This window comes from Magnolia sinica, chromosome 16, assembly GCF_029962835.1.
Source record: "Magnolia sinica isolate HGM2019 chromosome 16, MsV1, whole genome shotgun sequence".
In the NCBI taxonomy this organism is placed as follows: Eukaryota; Viridiplantae; Streptophyta; class Magnoliopsida; order Magnoliales; family Magnoliaceae; genus Magnolia; species Magnolia sinica.
Genome location: NC_080588.1, coordinates 17,548,805 through 17,569,644, shown reverse-complemented (window position 1 = coordinate 17,569,644; position 20,840 = coordinate 17,548,805). Strand labels below are relative to the sequence as shown.

General features: G+C 35.8%; 1 protein-coding gene across 1 annotated transcript in view; it reads right to left on the bottom strand.

The window, feature by feature from the left end:
- Positions 1–1,328: 1,328 nt before the first annotated feature.
- Positions 1,329–20,840, bottom strand: part of LOC131229617 (uncharacterized) — a 29,295-nt gene continuing 9,783 nt past the window's right edge. Inside the window, exon 3 of the mRNA XM_058225610.1 lies at positions 1,329–1,885. Coding sequence (XP_058081593.1) covers positions 1,854–1,885 — 32 coding nt within the window. The 3' untranslated portion in view covers positions 1,329–1,853. The remainder of the gene's footprint in view (positions 1,886–20,840) is intronic.

Sequence of the window (20,840 nt, the reverse complement as noted above, 5' to 3'; positions counted from 1 at the left end):
CTCATGTTAAGGTTCATGCGCTCGTAAGGGTGGATGCACTTTCCAGGCAAAAAATGAGTCAGATCGAAAACTAAAATTGGTCATACCCAAGAAAACAGTGGATATTGACGTCTACCATTGGAAGATCCTTGGGCCGCAGTGATGTTTGTTTTCCTTCGATGCAAGGGCTGTGGGACCCATCGTATACTCCCACCACTGTGCACATGTCCTACGTAGGTGGCCCACCCAATCCGGACAGTGGAGTGGACCAAGGGCCCTTGTGGGCCATCCATAAAAAATAATAAAAACCCAATCTTATCTCTGTTGGACCGTTTTGCTAGACAGTAAGTGTTGTCCAGCGTGTTCACACACCTGTGGGGCCCCTATGGGGTCCCACTTGTGTATTTATTGTATCCACAAAGCCCATCCATTTAGTAGATTATTATAGGGAGTGGGGCCTGATTTATATGGACCACACCATGCAAAACAGTGGTATTTGATCATCTGAATGCCTTCCATTAAAAAAATATTCACAGGCCTACTGTGATGTGTAGTTTGTCATCCAACCTATCGTGGGACCCGCTGGCGACCCACTATGATGTATGTGACTTAGCCAAGGTGCCATATGATAGTGGGGCCACCATAGAAAATGGTGGTAATTGTATGCCTACTGCTGAAACTTCCTAAAGCCTACAGTAATGGTTATTTATGCTATCCAACCTATAGGCAAGGCCGTCGTGGACCTCACCTTGGCGTATATGTTCTATCCGGGCTGTCCCATGTGGATAAGGCAAAATGGATCAAGGTTTATTAATCCTGGTAGATAAGGCAAAATGCTATAGTCACCATAATCATGATCTAGGTTCTACCCATTAAAAAATAGCAACCCATATATCGCACACTACAGGAAAAAGATCCACACACAAAAAAAGAGTGAAAAGAGTACTAGATAACAAATACATTAATAAGCCATGATCCATGAGATACTCATATGTTAGTTTATTACTAATTAAAAATGATACTGACCCTCCAACGGTAAAAATGGCATATTTGTACGAGAATCCATATATAGCACCAATCGTTGATCCAATTGTGTAGAACATAACCCAGAAATTACACCAAAAGATAATGGTAACTATAAAGTTTTTCCTTTCAAATTTGGACCACTTAAAATCTTTCTTCTAACAATCCGTTTGATAGCCATCAATTGGATGGTTAAGATTTCTTGATTAGGGTTATTTTCACGATATCTTCCATCAACTATTTGACCCACAAATTAGATGGTTTAGATAGTTATACATCATTGCCACATTTGAGGAGGATGAGTCGCCACCACTTTAAAATGTTGCTACACAAAGATAGGAGTCTAGCCCATGGTATGTTATTGCTGCTACTGCAAATTTGTCTTCCAATATCTCAATATACTTAGAAGAACTACTGCACCATTTATGTTAAGAAGAGCTATTTTCTTTTCTTTTTTTCCTTGAACAAGCAACAAAGAGACTTCCATCAGAAACCTGGAAATGCAAAATATAAAACTTGGGGCAGGCTGCCCCGCCACCGACAAATCACAAGCCACCGCATTCACTTCCCTCTTGCATAAGTAAACGAAGTGTTTAACCTAGATGAAATGGATCGAGTTATGTCAAAAATACTTCACCCGATGGTTCAATCCCATGCAAAGCCCATCTAATAACTTTGCTGGATTGGCCCTCCACCCAAACCTGTCCTTACTGATCACCTCACTCAAATACAAGAAGCTCATGTCTAGCTAAAAGCCAACACAAAGCTATCCTTGGTACTTGATAAAAGTTCTTTCTTCTTTTAATGGATTTGCCATGTTTAGAAGCTGATGAGTGATCCTTCATGAACCTTTAGAGAAAGAGTCCCACGAGGAGGAAGAACCCTGACATTGATGCAGGAGAAGATTTGTATTAGAACAAGCATCTATAAATATAATTTAAGTTAACGAGCAATGCTTGATGCCTAAGAATAAGTGAAAATGCTCTTAATATTTTCTAACTTTCATAGAAAAATTCTAAGGCTATTCTATCACGTGAAAGGTCTATTGGACTTGTTAATGATGTTGGGAAAGATGCTATCATGGTCATTTTAATAAAGGATATATTGCCTATGCTTATATCATTGAAATGGAGACCTACCTATTGTATGCATGGCATGGATCGTATTTATGTAGGTTATGGAGGAGAGACTATATAGAAAAAGCATTATTTGATTCAACAGTTGGAATTTTTGCCTTGAAATCGAAATGCTTTACAAATATTAATGGAGCTGGTATACTTGGACTAAAGACTTGATGACTTGGACTGACTCGTTCAATTATGAGTTGAGTCATGACATGGCTGAGTCAGAAGTTGAGTCAGCCGAGTCGAGCATACTTTGGATGCTGACTCATAGTGTCAAAGCAGATCAAACTCGACCAAGTCGATATGCAAATGGTGGGAGACTCGACCAAGTCGTATTCAGCTGCATGTGCAATGCATGGGCTATCCAATAATTTTTCACCCCCATTTTAAAAATGGAGATGATACTCCTACCATTCACATGACATAGTTTTAGAATAATCCAAACCATCCAAAATCACTAAACAATATGGATGGAGAACAACAACCTAAAAGTTGCATTGAGAAAATGTATTTACCATTTGATCTTGCCTTTGAAATTTGGACAACTAACTATTCTACTTCCAACCATCCATTTGGATGGTTAGAACTGTTTGACTGTTGTGAATTGTTGTGGGATTCTAGCTCTCTTTTTGTGAACAGAGACCTAAATATTTTTAGGACATTAATATACCTTCTACTACCCTAATAAATGGGCTGTAAGTGGATTTAAAACCCTTTGGATGTCCTTTTACAAGGGAAAAGTTTTAACAAATCCAAAGACTAATTGCAGGGAAAATTTTGCCATGGCTACTCGCATTATGTATAGAGGGAATACTAACATTTAATTTAGACAATTTATTTTTCCTTAATGGTCTAATGGAATTAGTAAATGTACATGAATTTATAATTGGGTAGTCAGATTCTACTCAAAATTGAGGATGGTTGAGTCCCAAGGAATAATGTATGAAGTCAGGAACCATAAGACCTCATTTCGATGGCTCATTATAGAAGTAATAATAGATTAAGAATAGATTTTATTATAGAGTAATATATTATGCCAAAAAATAGTTGTTTGGAACTTCGATTCTAACTGTAATTAGAATGTGCTTTAAGTTGTCATATTGATTCTAGTTATAATTAGAACTTTCATTCTAATTGTTGGTTAAAGACATTACACTGGAGGAGACTCTGCACAAGAATCCAAGGTGCAATGGAAGTAATTTTTGAGAGAGATGAACATTAAAGGTGAAATGCACATCCTGTAAGGTTCAAATCGATGATCATCTCTAGTATGGCAGTCCTTTTTCCAAGCCATTACTCAAATCGATGAGTGTCCATTTTCATAAACATTGATTGGTTGGTTAGATGGAGCAAAATTTTCAGAGGGATGGACAAGCAAAGATGGGCCCTCCTTGATGGATGGTCCATGATCATTTCAATGATCAGACGTTCCCTTTCAAAATAAATATAAAAGTATTCATTTTCCTAGCCATTGATCACTTGATGAAAGTCACTTTTGAGAGATGCACATCTGATAGTGGGAAAAATGATGGACGGTCTAAGTCAATGATTAATTATATAATATGATCAATTGAGACCAAAACATTTTTGGCAGTGAGATGGAAACTAGGTTTTCTTTTTAGTTGGTATGGTTTCTATAAGTCGGCCTCACTATTTGGTGATCGAGATCATCAATTTGGTAGGTCCTACCATGGATAGAAGACGATGACTGGAAATCTCTGTCTAATGGGCCACAACATCGTGGGACAATGTAAATAAAGATATCCTATAGAGAAGAATTTGGGCCATAGTTCATCCATCATAATCTCCTGAAGTAGAAGATTGTAACTATGGATCCTAGCAATATGTGGTGATTTCACTATAATTACTTTTATACATATTTAATAATTAAAAAAAACAAAAAACAAAAAAATGTGTTAATTCAAACGTTAATCAAGACAACCATACAAACTATAGCCCATTTATAATTGAATAACTACAGGTACATTTTAATAATGTTTTAATGGATTCTAAATGTAATAATTCAAATATTAATATTCACCGGCATAAGCAAAGGAAGGTGCTTCAATATTGAGATCAACGGATACTTAGTGTGTTTGGGAGAGTGTATTTGTTGTGGATTGGAATCAAATTCACACAAAATACCCCAAAGCCTGTTGTTTTGAACAAAAAAAAAAAAGCACCATGATTCTAATTCACATCAATTCCAATTCCAGTAGAATCCAATGCATATCAAATACACACACACACACACACACACTCTCTCTCTCTCTCTCTCTCTCTCTCTCTCTCTCTCTCTCTCTCCCAAATGCAACCATAAAATCCCATAGGATTTCTCTCAATCATGCCCATAGGATTTCTCTCAATCATGTTAGTGGTTATTTTGTAGTGGTTTCTCTGGACTACTTGAATCACTGCCAAGATCATGATAGTGTACAGAAAGTATATACACATAGAAGGTACAGTTAAGTATATCTATCTACAGCTAAACATACCGCATGCAATTAACACTAACAACCCTTTCAACACAAGGATTTGCCCCTCCAATTGATTCTCTCTTTGCTTCTTCTCATATGTTTTGTTAGGATAGATACATATATATGTTAGGATAGATACATATCTATATGGGCAGTTTACAGGGTTCTACCTGCTTAAGAGACTTCATATTTGTTAAGATATGCTCAACCACTAATATTCCTTGTATATATGGCCAGTAGTCTAGTGCAATAGAATGTACACAACTTTCCACAATATGGTATCTTTAGCATGTACAACTATGTCTAGTTAACTTATATTGCTTACGAAAGTACATCAAAGAAAGAAAACAGAAAAAAGTGATGGGTAAGGATGTGAGGCATCCTAGCCTTACAAGTATCTCAAGATTTTGTTATTAGTTCTACTTTTATCTTCAACCTTCTACAAGTGAAAACTTCAAGTTATGTGGTTGTCTAATTTTAATGATTTTGTGGACCATGTTGTCAAGTCCCATATTCTGTCAAACAGAGCTTCTGCTTTGACACTTTTTTTAAACCAAACCTTCAATGGTATCCAAACCATCTAAAGGGCCATCTTTTGTAAATTTAATATGGAATTATCCCTTGTCACCGTCATCATCAATATGATCTAAGCCTTCTCCTAAGTAATTGAGGTCAGTTCAGTAAATCTTATTTTGCCATTTGTAAGATTCATGATAAAAGTTGTGACGGAAGTTTCATGCAGGTAAGCTAATCAAATAAAGCATCCCTCCTTTATCCTAGCTTAGGAACAAAAATGATAAAACAAAACTCCCATAAGCACTATGCATAATCTATTACATATGTTGAGTAAAATCAAGAATAGAGAATTGTTCTCCATTTATGTTTTTTATTTACTGATTTTTGTTGGGTTAAGATTATCTTTCATCTACTAATTAGGGTTTAATTATTGTTCATTGATTAATTTGTGTGGCATGACTAGCATTGTTCTTCGATAATTATGAGCGAGAATCCTGGTGAGTGAATGAGATTTGTATAAGATTATGGATCTTGGATTGCCGTCTTGTTGAGTTGACCTGGACTCGGTCAACTCTGATCCATTACAGTACCATAAACATTAAAAATATGCTCGACTGATGAATCAGAGACACCAAATCTCATTCAATGTAAAGTGAAAGATGTGATGGATAATACATGTGATGGATCAACTACCTTATGCAAAGTGAAAGAGTTCGTGAGAGTTGGATTGGCTTGTCTTTCCCATGGGAGTTTCTAAATGAAGTGTTCTCATTGATTCATCGATCTAGATCATCGAGTTGATAATGACCTTGATGGAAAACTTAGATGGATGCCATGTGATTGAAGTGACTTCTACGTTTTACAAATGATGTTTGTTTTTATGATAGATTCAGTTGATTACAACAAAAAAAAAGAGGTCAATAAGGTTCTTGGTCACACCATCCAAATCAATGGATGCTAGATGGTCTGACTTAGCTAATACATGGCCCACCAAATTAACACATTGGAATTTTTTTTTTTTTTTGATAGGTGAATTTTATGGAGAGGCCATGGTTACATGGCTTAAATACTGACGGGATTGGCATTTTAGCTGGAAATATGGGGTTGAATGTAATGCAAATGGTTGTAAGTGAGCAAGTCGATATGTTGTATAATTTGGTTGATAATGATAAAAATTACATGTGGTAAGCATTAATGCAAGTTAAACCATCCAGACTATCCATGTTAGAGTTATTCCCTAGAAAACCAATGTGAATCTTATCCATAAATGACCATGAATGGTATCTAGTGATGTTGATGACCAGATATCATGATGACCAAGGGTGTCTTAGATAAGAATGTGATAGTGTTATAGTTAATATATAAGAATATTCCAAATGAAGATACAAATGGGTTAAAAGAGAGTGATTCCACACATTGTCCTTGGGAACTTGAGAGTGGACACAACAGTGGGCTATGGATCTCAATATCCTGTTATATCATGACCACCTTGTAGGTTGTAGGGAAAATTTGTGATTATTACTTTATGTGTGGTCATTTTGTATGATGGGAGTGATGATGAGTCAAGATGGAAGGTCTCCACCATTGATCATGATGACAAGTCAATGTGCCTTTTCCTTGCTCCACATAAGAATGTGAGGGTGTTATAGATATAAAATCCTAGTTTTAGACCTATTGGGTGTGTGTATTGGTGGATTAATGTTAAGTCTCTAAATTGGGAGGCCTATCATGCCTGGACTATGATCGGCCTGAAGATGTACAAAATTTGATTAAACTTTAGACTTGAGGACACGTGAGAAGTCATGGTCTTAATTATATATTCTATGTCTAGCTTTATGAGGTCATAATGTGGCCAATAAGAGTGGGTGTAGATGAGCACATCCATCAAGTTCTATTGATACTCACATAGGCTAACAAGGGATCCATTGGTTTCTTAGAAACTCACATATAGCCTAGAACTCAAAATATTTTACAAATATTTTCAACCATTAAACTATTATTTTAACTGTTAAAATGTTTTCATTGCACTGATCTTACGGTTTAAACATGGGGACCCATCACTTGATCTGTATGGTCATTGGCTCTATGGTGGATGGCCATGATAATGGAGTGATTGAATCATATAAATATATGGTTGCATATAATAAATGTAGGATCACAAACTTCTAATGGAGTAGGGTATATGGAAGATTGTAGAGTGGTAAAGTTCTGGAATTTGTGTCTCCTTGAACCCCTGATTTCTCCTTATATAAATCATAATATAAAGTGAGTTGTGACAAAGAAGAGATTGAGCCTTGGACATCCCTACTCCCTGGGCGTCACCTATAGAGTGTGCAAAGAGAGGGGAGAAGAGAAGAAGAAGAGGAGGAGGAGGAGGAGGAGAGAGAGAGAGAGAGAGAGAGAGATTCTTATCTCTACTTGTTCCATCAGATCATATGTTTCACATGTGGGTCCCTATATGGACGGTTCTATTGCCCCTACTCTAATGACTCATGTGTTGCACTCAGCCTCTCCTTTATTTGGGATAAATCATGGAGAGGCCTTCAAGTATGAAGGAACGGCATCGACAAAATCAACAATTTAATGACCACACTAATTAGGTAAATCTTAGCCATATGATTTGAGATTTTCATTCATTTTTTCTTATTGTTTAGAACTTGAGAATACCTAAACTAGGATCCATAAGGCTATAAAATAAAAAAAATGGTTCTGTTTTTAAAAATTTTATTTTTTGCTACATTTCAAAATTGTCAATAATTCAACTCCTTATGGGTATTTTATTTTATTTTATTTTCTAATAACATGATTCATGAATGATCCTAGCCCTTAGTTGCTTGACATTTATTATTTTGAATTTGGTTAATTGACTATAAAAATAAGATGAAACTATGTCAAAGCAGAGGATCATATTAGGCATCAAATTAAAACTATCAATCAAGCAAAATTAGAAAATGAACTGATACGGCTATTCAATGACTATGATCGAGAAATTCAGTAAATGAACTGACGAACTCTATTCCAATTAATTAAAGGATTTTGAAAATTATCTCAAACTATATATTTGTACACAAATAAATTGAATTGTAATATAACTATAATCAAATAAATTGAAGCTAATGACAATTGAAATTTATTTACCAAGCTAGCTTAAGTATACACAACACATATAAATAGAAAGAAGAAGAAAGACTGAGAGGAAGGCTCAACAGTCCTCTAGCCTTAATGATAGAGATTATAAATCCCCTACCATCTTTCGCTATAAGAAGAAAATTCTCAGCAATTCGTTTTAAAGAAAAAAAATATCATAAAAGGTCCTTTATATGTATGGCCATAAGAGTATATTTATAAGTCATTGAAGATTATTGTTTTTAATATACTACAATTGGACTTTCTAAAAGAAAAAAACACCTAAGAAACTTAAACAAAAGAGGAAATTGTGGAAACTACGAGACTTCTTCCACGTATGCATGAGGAGGTCCCCATCTAGTCCTCATATGCACATGCGTGGAGCGTACACGTGGGATGAGCTGTGATTGCATCAATTCTCCTATGTTTGGAAGAACTTGGCTCTGTCAACTTCAAGGACAAATTACTCTTCATAGAGCTCTAGGTTGATGCACTTGAAATCGTCCACTGAGATTTAAATGCAATCAGATCTCGGTTGATCACTCCCCTTGATGTGAAACTTCTAGTATCATTCTTGCCATGTGTAAACTATTTAGTTGTCCAAACACATCTTCAATAATTTCCTTGAACTAGCATGGTACTTCAGTTATATAGATTGCTTGCTCTTCTATATTTATGTTTTCATGATGCCCAAGACAAACTGATGTTCTCCAAGTGTTCCTAAATCCATCACATCCAATCATGACATGAAGTTCCTCAATCACTTTTGGAGAACTTTGTGGAAGTGATTTGACACCTGGCTTCAGTTCAGCAATTCGTAACACTCATAGACAAATGTGTAAACTAAAGTGGTGAACCGTACGCTTGGAAACCTCATTCGGTGCATTTTTGGAGATAAACTGAAGCATTGGGATTTGGCCTTGACTTAGGTAGAATTCGCATTCAACAACATGTTGAATCGTTCCATTGGTAAGTCTCCGTTTGAAGTTGTGTGCGGATGAGTGCCCCGCCATAGTCTTGATTTAGTTCCTTTGCCCAAGCTCTCAAGCATGAGCGTTGCTACTGTTGAGGGTCAAATATTACATATTAGACCTCAATTATTACCTGATTTTATGAACATGATACTGTTTAACTCCTTATTTTAATCATGTTTGTAATGCAGGGTGTATTTAAGAGCTTGGATTGGAAAAGGGTACTAAAAGCATGGAATTAATGCTCCAAAGTCACCAAGGTAAGGGAACAACCCTAGGGGACTGAGATCGAAGAATTTACATTCCAGAGATCCGAGAAAATCACACCACTTATGTTAAACAGGCCCGAAAATCATTCAGAATGCAAGATCACAGAGTTTCTACTATCTGTTTAGCTCGAAACTTTATGTCTGGCCTGAAGACCATACATGAACCGTACACGTCAAATTTCATCCGTTGGATCCCTGCGAAAGTGTCCCAACGGATAGATCATCCCATAAACCATTGATTTTGGACCCACCTACTATCTGGATATGCTTCAAAATTGGTCTCAATAGTTTAAATGAGATGGGAAAAAGGATGTACGGATCAGATCTCTCACAAGAAGCACAGTGGACTCCACCTTGTGTGGGATGTGCATAGTACACATGTGCACTAGCGGTGCACTGTATCGTGAATGAGAGTCAAACTCTCTTGACCGACTCAAATTCAAGAAACGGCAATTGCCATTTCCTGTTGTTGAACAGAGCCATCGGTTGGGTCTTGTGGGCCACCATCGTGCATCAAAGGTCCGATCCGGACCGTCCATGAGACTCGCATAGCCCCTCTAACTCAGGACTAGGTGGCCGTATTTCGAAATATAGCAGATAATGGATCTCAACTGTCCCAACGTAAGATGAACGGCGGAGAAAAAGATCCTGTAGGCCGCATCGAAAGAAGGCAAAAAATATACCTTCCTAATTGAAATTCTGAGAGGAATTCAATGGACTGGTCGGATCTTGCTTATAGCATCAATCATGGCCCCACCAACATCGCAGTGCGATCAGTGCGTAATCCCTGTTTTCGCGCTGGACACTGGGCGTTTCTTTTTTTGCCATTGCATGATCATGGCATTAATCAGATGGCCGATCTAAATTGTCCATCATGTAGGCCACACAGAAACGTCCCAGGGGACGTTATTTCTTTAGAAAGAAAGGAAGGAAAGTGGAGAAGATCTTCTCATTCTTTGCTGCGTAAAACAGGGGGCGCAAGCTGTTTGCTGCGAAAGGAGTGCAGCTGGCTGTCTTTTACGCACGTAGTTCCTTTCAACGAATTCATCTCTCCACGCTCCCAGCCGACCGACCTTGGTGGTCTTATAAAAGAAAGACGTGAGAGAGAGAGGAGATATCCAGTGCTTGAACGGAGAGACGTCTGAGAAGAGAGAGAGAGAGAGTTTTTGTTTTATTTATTTATTTTATTCTTTTTCTTATGAATATTTGGAGACTAGCCTAATCATGTCAGGCTAAACCTCTAAGCTAGGGCTAAGAGGTGAAGCTTGTGGCGTGATGGGAATGATTCTACGGTTTTGATTCATATTAGACTGAATTTATGTTGATTATTAGGAATACTTTCAGTTTTTAATGGTTTGTTGTGACTAAAATTACAATAGATCTGCGATAGCTTTGAGCATGTTCTTAGCATTATAGGGTTTGTGAATTTGCGAATCCTGTTGTTCACCATTCTCCTGGGCATGGTTGGATGACGGAACCATTCCTAATGTTCATAAATTTCTTAGATTGGACGTGGATTGGTTAGAATTCTGTTGTTTGCTTTGTCTCATGGGGATGGTTTTGTGATGGAATCATATCTAATTCATATACCTTTCATCTCTTTAAAAACTAGATTAAAGGAAGTTGAGATTGAGCTTTAGTGATGTATCTTCCAACTGGATGAAGATAGGAATTGAAGTCCAGTTGTGTTCGTGAATCAAGCATAGACCTCCCTAATCTCTACAAGTGGATCTTTGGCACCCTAGTTTCCCAGCTTTAATTGCATTAGTTTTACTCACTTTAATCACAATTATTTCCTCAATTATTCAAGATTTAGATTTCATCTTTTTCCAGTTCTAGTTCTAGTTACTTTCAAAATACGTACAAGGTTCAATCCCTATGGATTCGACCTCGGTCTTACTGAGATTATTACTACATCACGACCCTATACTTGGAGTGTGAACAGCTACAAAACATATGGCGAACCGAATAAAAGGCATTCACGCTAATGTTTAGGCCAAGTTGCAAGCTTGCAATGACAAATACAAGGAGCTGGTTGACAAACATCGGTGTCCGAAGGTGTTTGAGGTGGGTGACAACGTGATGGTTCATTTGGACAAATAAAGATTTTCGACTGGAATGTAAATTAAGCTAAAGAACAAGAAGATTGGACTAATACATATCCTCTGTAAGATCAATGACAATGCTTATGTTGTTGATCTTCCTGAAGACATGGCAATCTCACGCACATTCAACATATCGAATTTGTATGAATATCATAAATTGACGCTGGAGATAACTCGAAGATGAGTTCTTTTGAAGTGTAGGGGACTGATATAGAATAGGTATCAAATTCTTTCATGGCTATGATGTACCGAAGAACATAAACCAAGAAGGATAGATAACATTCAACATAGTTCAATCGGTCAACCAATTAAGTCAACGGGTCAAAATTCCACCAGAAATTCCAGAATTGTTACTGAAAATTTTTTGCCAGTTTTACAAGTCAATAGTTGTTAATAGTTTGAAATATTGTTTAACAGGTCAACAAATTGGATAGACAGGTTGAAATTCAAAGAATTTCTAGTTTTCATCTCTGGATATTTTTGGGTCATTTCAACCGATCGACTCAAACGTTTGACGACATGTCGACAAGCATGGGAATTTGTACATTTTTTCAGAATTTATTTCTTTATTATATTATGAGTCTTTGATTATATTCTAGGGTTTGTTTAGGCTTATTTAAGGATGTTAAACTCATTATTTTTTATTAATATATCAATAAAAATTTCCAAAAATTAGTTCATTTCTCTCGTGGATTCAAAAAATCTCTCTTATGGATTAAAGAGGGTCTTGTGGATTCAAGGCATTTATCGATCAAGGAAGATCACAGTGGTCGACCTCATCATGTCCTTCCCTACGTCAAGTCACCATCATTTGTAGTAGCTCGCTCTTTATCTTCCATTGTTGTTTGATCAACATATGATAACTCTTATTGTTTTATGCACAAATAATGAGGAGAATGTCTGTTACGTTGTCCTAGCATTGAGGAAACAATCAGATACTTTATTCTATCCCATAATGATCATTGATGCTGTAAGTGTCACTCTTCGGTTAGAACAGCAAGCTGTCAAAGGTAGGAATGATGATTTCTTCTTCAACACCATGTTATTCAATAGTTTGAATCACCAAGAATAGCATTTCCTCCTTTGTGATGCGATTATTAAGAAAAAGGTGAACTACCTCCCGTTGACATTCCTACAAAGCTGATGCGGTTAGCTAGAGTTAAGCTAAATGTTATCATCAATGCAATCTCTGAAGAAGAAGAGATCGATGAGTCTTTACCTATTAATGTTAACGTACAACAGGAGAATCGATCAATGGATGGGGTAGCTGTCATTTCCACAGTCTCTAAAAACAATGGTAGTCATTTCTCTATTATGATTACTCCTTATTTCAACCTCTACACCTAATGGAAACAATGTAAGACAAACTCATCAGATGTCGGTAGAGACTATTCTAGCTCCTCCAATCACCAGGAATTTTTTCAAAGCCAGGTCGACAAACTTAACTCGAAGATTTGTCCTATTTCTCCCTCAGTTGATGATGCAAAAGCTTTTCCGACACTGCTTTCCTTATGATTGGACACTTTCTCGCAAATAACTACTAAATGTTGCATATTTATTCTTAATTTTGCTTCGCTTCGCCTTATATTTAAATGGTAAATTGACCTGAGTAGATGTTTTTTTAAAATATGTAGAAGAATTTTTAAAGCCCAAGAGAATCCTAACTATTCATGAAGATTTAAAGCCCAAAAGAGAGATGAAGATGGGATATGAAGTGTTGAGAAAGTGAATATTAAAGATCATAAAGAATCAAACTTTTCAATGAAAGAAGATCGACGATTAGGAGCTGACAAGTCAAGTGAAGAGTCAAAGAAATTTTGATTAATTAACTGAGATGTTCGATCGATCGAGTGACCTTTCATTAAACTCGATCGAAAGTCGATTAATTGGAATAATTTAGGAAAATTTAAATACTTGCTGGACACTTGTTAAAACTTTCGATCAATCGAAGGTGAGAAAACTCCTGAATTTTGGATTACTTCTCTGGACAGTTTTGGACATGTTCAATTTGAAAACAAGGAAGTTTCGATTGATCAAAGGTTTAATTGACAATGTGTGTAAAATTACAGATTTTCAAAGTTGGTATAAGCAAAGTTATATAAGGAGAGCTCTTAAAAACGATTAGAGCATAATCTAGGGCTCAAAAGGGGAGAGAGAGAGAGAGAGAGAGAGAGAGAGAGAGAGAGCCTTCTTCGAAATGTTGTTTTTCTTCTTCAACCTTCAGTTGTAGTTTATTTTCTCTGTTTTTCTTTCTTTGATATTAGTTTAATCTTCATGTTTGACTAATCTCTTAGCTAAGGCTAAAGTGTGAAACTTTTAATGAATTCTTATTGTTAATTCATTTCTAATTCAAAAATTATAATTTGATTGATGACTTATAGTTGGTTTGATTGAATTCTTAGTATTGGTGAAAGTTTTGATATGTAAAAATTTCTTGATTTATTGTTAAATCTAGATATAATAGATGCTTGAAATTCTCTATAACCAATTATTTAGTTCTTCATGTGAAATCAATCAATTGAGATTCATATCATTATTTGGGAATTATTAATTATTTTAATTGTTTTATTTTCCGATTGGAAGGAATCCTTATTCGATTAGAATTGAGTTATTAATGTTGAAGTGACAAACTAGTATTAAGGATTTATTAAAAGTGGATCCCTAGCGCCTTAGTTGTTGTTTATTGATTGTTTTCTTCGCAATTTCCAATTCATCCCAATGAAAATTCTAGATTTTTATTAACTTTTTAGTAACGTTTTTACATATTCCTTGTGGATCAACCTCAGTCTTACCGAGTACTATACTACTTTGCTATTTGCACTTGGGTGTGCAATCTTAGGATCATAGTACTCGTCGGTGCAAACTTGATCGCAAATGCTCTCTAGCTGAAAACGAGCCGTGTGACTAAAGAATTTTCGTCCACATCCCACACAGGTACCCATGCTCCAACAATTGTCGAAATTTCGACCGTTGACGGAAACAAGGATTCTCCAACGTCATTTCCCTTTCAAATTTTGGGCCTGTTAATGGGCCGACTGTTGGGCTTTATGTGGGTGGGCCCCAGGCTATTAGATCTAGTATTGCTAGGCCATCTAATTAGGGGTTACACTGGTCCTCACCAACTTGTCGCTTAAAATGCTGAGACAACAATCGATGGTTCCTCCCATTATGGGTCATTGATGGTTGGATCTCTCCATTTTGGAATACAAGATGGGGTGGTGATCGTTGGACCCCTTTAAGCACAATAACTAATTACTGGACCTGCAATCCTGTTTCTGGCTCTCCACCTATAACTCAATCCAACCAAAGCAGTGCATAGGGGGCCCAGTAATTCTTAAATTGGGCCACAATTTGATCAATATGGAATTCTCCCTGGCCCATTGTTTAGACCTAAACAATAACATCTATTAGACTCCTTAGTCTTCTTGAACCCCCTATGCACGTGTATTCAACTCAAATTAATCTTCCTAATCAAGTGGTTGTTATTGCCGCTAGGATTGTGCTGACTGGTCCATCTCAATTGAGAAGCCCAATACACCCCCCTCCCCAGATATCTCGCGATTAGTCTTATGATTCAAATGTTGAATCATAACTTTTAAAATGATATTTTCCAACTTACCCCTCGGTTGCTTGGTCCTTGGATTCTTGCAAAAGATTTCGACTACATCAGTTTCATCTACGAAAAGTAAGGGAGTATTGACCCCAACCTTAAGCACATTGAAGATTTTAATAATTGAATTACTACCGTCGGTCTTAAAGACCTTATGCTATCAAGTAATATCTATTCTTAGTTTGATAGTAGTGTGGCTCAAAAAATGAAATATAGGTTGGATATGCTTCTTGCCAACCCGACCTTCACCACGTCCTTTGAATTCTATAAGACCTCTTATTTAGTTCATATGCTCTTAGATCTTAATTCCCCTTATTATCACTTGCAAATCGCCATTTCATTTCTTCAATCATTGGGTGTAAGATGGATGAGTTTTTCTAAGATGTTCACGTTGTGGGCACTCGCATGTATATTATTACAACTAAACTTAAGAAGCTAAAATTAGCCTTGAAGAGCTAGATTGCTGGTAAACCAAAATTAAGTGATTATTTCTTTAAATCTATGGATAACCTTTAGCTATCCAAACTATTATCTAAGCTGATTCTTCTCCTACCAATGTATAAATTGAGCGTATTACCAAAGAGAAGTTTAATCATCTTTAATTTATGAAACTCTCTATGTTAAGGCAAAAGGCTAGGTAAATTAAGAAGAATCTCGATGATACCAATTAAATTTTTTATGCATTTATCAGGAGAAAGTAAGCTTCGTCTAAGATTTGAAATTTTAAAGATAGAGACAAGACTTATACTAAAATCCAATATGAGATAAAGGCCATAATTGTTGACCACTTCAAATGTACCCTTAGCTCTAATTAAAGGGATTGGTTGCAAGTCAATTATGACTCATTAACAATATTTCCAAGCTGTCCCAAGATCAAGAGAATCAATTCATTAGGCCTATTCATGTTCCTAAAATTGAGGCTGTATTAAAATCAGCTAGGCCAAATAAGGTCTGCTGACTTGATGGTTTTAATGCCCATTTTTATAAAGTCTGTTGGTCAATTATTGAGAAGGATATTTGTAATGTTGTGATCAGTTTCTTTAATTCAACTAAAATGATTTTGCAACTCAATAACACCTTAATTGTGTTGATACCTAAATCTGACAGTCCTGAAACAATGACTTTCACTTAATCGCTTTGCTCAATAAGATATGCAAAATAATATCTAGAATCATGGTCAATAGAATGAAAGTGATTATGTATTCCATTGTTAGTCACACTTAATCGATTTTCATCCATGCATGCAATGTCTCTAACAATATTTTACATAGACATGATCTTATTTGTATAACTTACCTCGACGGAGATTTACCTAGGTTATATGTTAAAATTGATCTTAAGAAGGCTTTTAATTCCGTCAGTTGAGATTTCATTATTGAGGTCCTCCATGTCTGTAATTTTCCTAGTACTTGGATTAATTGGATCTATGCCGCTATTTCCAGCCCCTTTTTCTTGATTATTATTAACAGGGAGGATTACATTTTTTTCCAAAGTAATAGAGTCCTTAAGCAAGGAGACCCTCTATTTCCTTTCCTCTTTACGATTGTTATGGAGGTGTTCTCGACTTTGCTGGAAAAATGATATAAAAGTAGATTAATTGGTACTTCTTTCAGAGTTTGGTGTTTATCTATATCCTATCTCTTTTTTGCTAATGACCTGATGATTTTCTCAAGTATTGTCCTGCATTCTTCTTATAATCTAAGGAACTTCATTCACAACTTTACAAAAAACACGAGTCTTCAAGTTAATATTTAAAAGGGTGTTTTAATTATGTTTGTCCCATGCCCTTGCAAAGATTAAAAGCATCATTGGCATAGGTGAGAGAAATTTACTTATAAGATATTTGAGTCTATCTTTTCTCCACCAGGCTCTTTATTACAGATTTTCAACCATGGATTGATAGTCTTAATAGGAAACTTGGTGGATGGAAAGCACAATGCCTCGTACTTTGCAGCACTTCGGTGTTGCCATGAAAATTTGGATTTAGTACATATGTAAGTGGAAAACACACACAACATACATTATAATCATCGGTTACTAATTCATATCCGCACTTCTCAACCATCTGAATTTGGGCCAAGACAACATACATCATTTCTGTAAGGTTTGAAATCAATCCACCTTAAATTAATCCTTAATTTCTCATAGTAAGTTTGTGTCACTAATGACCTTCCAACCCACGATCTAAACTAGTTGTCGATACATGTGTACATTTTAAATCGGTTCGACTACTAACATGAATTAATCTCTCAAATTTTGCTCGGAAACGATATGAATAATTTAATAAATCATGAGATCAACTATATACCCAATCATGCATCAATTTAACCATTAAAAAAATCTTCACAAGCAATCCATCTTTTGATTCTTAAGATGGACTACTTGATTTACAAATTTAAGGCGATCTGGTCATAAAATCATAAAATAGATTGTTCAACCCTAAGATCAATCATACACGTTATTAAGAATGAAATCCAATGATTGAAACCCTCTATTAATTCATGGGCACATATTACATCATCTTTCTGGGATTTGATGTCACAATTAATCGCTCCATGTACAAATCGTCTTATGCAATTCTTCTAATCCATATGTTTTATGTCTTGAGGTGTTATATAAATCCAAGGTAGTATTAGACACGTCGACGAATCTCCGTAGTTATGGGATGTGTAGTAAGTCAGATTTTTATAAATTATATTCCACAATATAGTGGTCACTATGTTTGATGAGCCACATACACTATGTCATGAATGCATTCATGTAAATTTGAATCATATACCAACAACCCTCATAATGTTGGAATACGAGGTGTATTAGAACTTTTATATTGTTCCTATGATGAATTACTTAAATTATTATTAATCTTAAAGGACAACCATCACTATGAGTAGGGCATTTACCCTCTCCAACCATACAACGATGTAGGGGATGTACAAGTTGAAGATACGGGTGATGACCTCCCTACGGAGGATTATTCCAAGTAATGAGGGATAATGATGATAATGTTTAAATTTTAGTTTAGTTTTAATTACGTTTCATGTAAGAAATATAGACTTTTACAATAAGCTCCCACATGTGCAAGCATTTGACATTCAGTTAAAATTTTGTGTTTAAATGGAATAAGATTTAAGGTGTGGTTGATTTGATTCTTGTAAATAATTATCTTTGTGAATGTAAATGCACGTGATAAATGTAATGTATGAGGGGTTATACCTTGAGCATAATGTCTAACACCACGGAACTCGGATCCCGTGCAAGGTACACAAGAATTAATTTTCAGGGTGTTACAAAGTCTTTCACTAAGTTGAGTTAAATCGGGTTAATAATCAAGGTGAGTTGACCTCTTAACCTTCTATTAGAGTGTTAATTGAAATTGAGGTAGGACTGCTATTGTTGAAGTATGGAAATGTGTTCAACTGTCTTAGAGGAGGGTGAATAGGACTTTTCAAAAATATTTACTTGTTAAAACATACAATGCCTTAAATTAGTATATCAATCAAGTAAAGTAGGGCAAAGTAACTCTAAGACTTCCAAGTCAATAGTAGGTCCATTCACATAAACTACACATGATTTGTATGTAAAGAAACTAACCTATAGAGATAGTGTATGTATGTGTGTGGGATGTGACTCCTATCAATACTTAGACATTCATTTAATTATGCATCATAAATAATCATTTAAAAAACATAAGCATAACTAGATCAATGCACAAATAGCAATCCCAAACACAATCATATATAGTAGTTCAGCTATGTGCCTACTCCACTCCCGGCTAACGCACTTCATCCTAGATTGTGTCAGTTTCACTATCAACGGTTTTAAATTAAGTTAACCATAAACCTTTATAACATACACAAGATTAACTAAAGAGCCTAGACAAGGCAACCTTAGATGCCTACGCAAGGACACAACTAGGAGCCTACACAATGCAATGAGTCTTACATAAGGACATTACTAGGAACCTACACAACGTAACCTATGTCTACGCAATGACAACAAGTCCTACACAAGGACACACAACGTATTCTCCCATTGGAGGCCTACGAAAGGTCTTAACAAGTTTGTCAACTCAAACTTTGAATCATAATCCTATACAAGGAAAGGACTTCAGACTCAATGGACTCTATATACTTACAAATAAGTGAGTGAGCCCCGTTTAGCACATGTTGTTGAAAATCTTCCTGGTAGTGAAGAGTCTTCAGCTCCCTTGAACCACAACCGCCTGATGATGCTTTATTCAATGCCCTAAGGTTGTTGGTTTAGGGTTTGATCTGATCTTTTCTATTGAATGATATGAAATGAATACCTAGAGAAGATTCCCATCAGCCAAGCATTCAAGTATTCCAGCATAATGATATACCATTAAAGAGTATTGGTGGAAACTTAATGAATGCCAAAGTTCATGATTCAATCTAAGCAATAAAGATAGGAGTAAATGCTTGTGCAAGGATTGAATGATAGACTCTTATGAGAAAGAGAGCTAGAGGATGAGGGTATTAACTATTACAATAACTCTCTCTAGCACTCTTCAAGTCTTGCTCATTTTCAAAAGCAGCAACCAAAGAGCTTATATAAAGATGAATCTCAACGGTAAAAAAAAAGAAAAAAATCTAACATTGTCGATGCCATCGAAGGGTATTCGAACTTTTTTCGATTGCATTGACTACCTGCACTAAGATATTCAGTTGGGTGTAGGATAGATTCTGTCCGATCTCATTGAGCACTCTTCGATGTCATTGACGTGTACTTCGATGTCTTCGAGGGATGTTTCGATGCCATCGGGATTCCTTTGAAGAATATACTTTGGTTGCTGGACAGTTTTGTCCCTTTTTCGATACAATCGATCAGACCTTCGATTCCATCAAAATTTGAAATTCGATATCATCGAATTGTCTTCGATGCAATTGAAAAATATCAGATTTTCTTATAAAACTTACTGGACAAACTGGTCCTTATATCGATGTAATCGAACAGTCTTTGATGCCATTGATAACTTACTCTCGATGTTATCGAAGAAGCTTCGATTACACCAAAGAAAACTTAAGAGTATTTCAATTGTGAAGGGAATAAGCTCATGGTCGATTTAATCGAAGTTGGATCGATAACATTAAAATTTGAATTTTAATGTCATCGAACTTAATTCGATGCAATCGACAATACCCAACTTTTATTCAGTTTGTTGTTGGACTATATGGACTAGTTTTTCGATGCAATCCAATCTAGAAGAGGATCCTCATTCTAAGGTGAGGATCACCCTTCAAACTTTCCTACATTATGATTATTAGTTTAGTTAATTTATTTCTATTACTTACTCAATATAGTATTCAGTTGAATTAATAATCAATGTTAGTTCCTATTTAAATACTTATTTATCTATGATTGATGCTTAGATTTCAATTCGAATATTCTAATATGTTATGTATCTAAAACTTCTCTATTATAGTTTAAGATGAGTATTTTATAAATATATTTGTTATTGATGATGTATGTTAAATCAGTTGTGACTTGTTGTGCCACTTGGAGATTATTAGATGGTGTTATTGGATGTTCCTCGAATTAGTGGCCATTTATGAAATGAATTGAATAAAAACTGAGTTGTAGACTTATCATCTCATAGATCATTTATGTCTATGTAGCTTT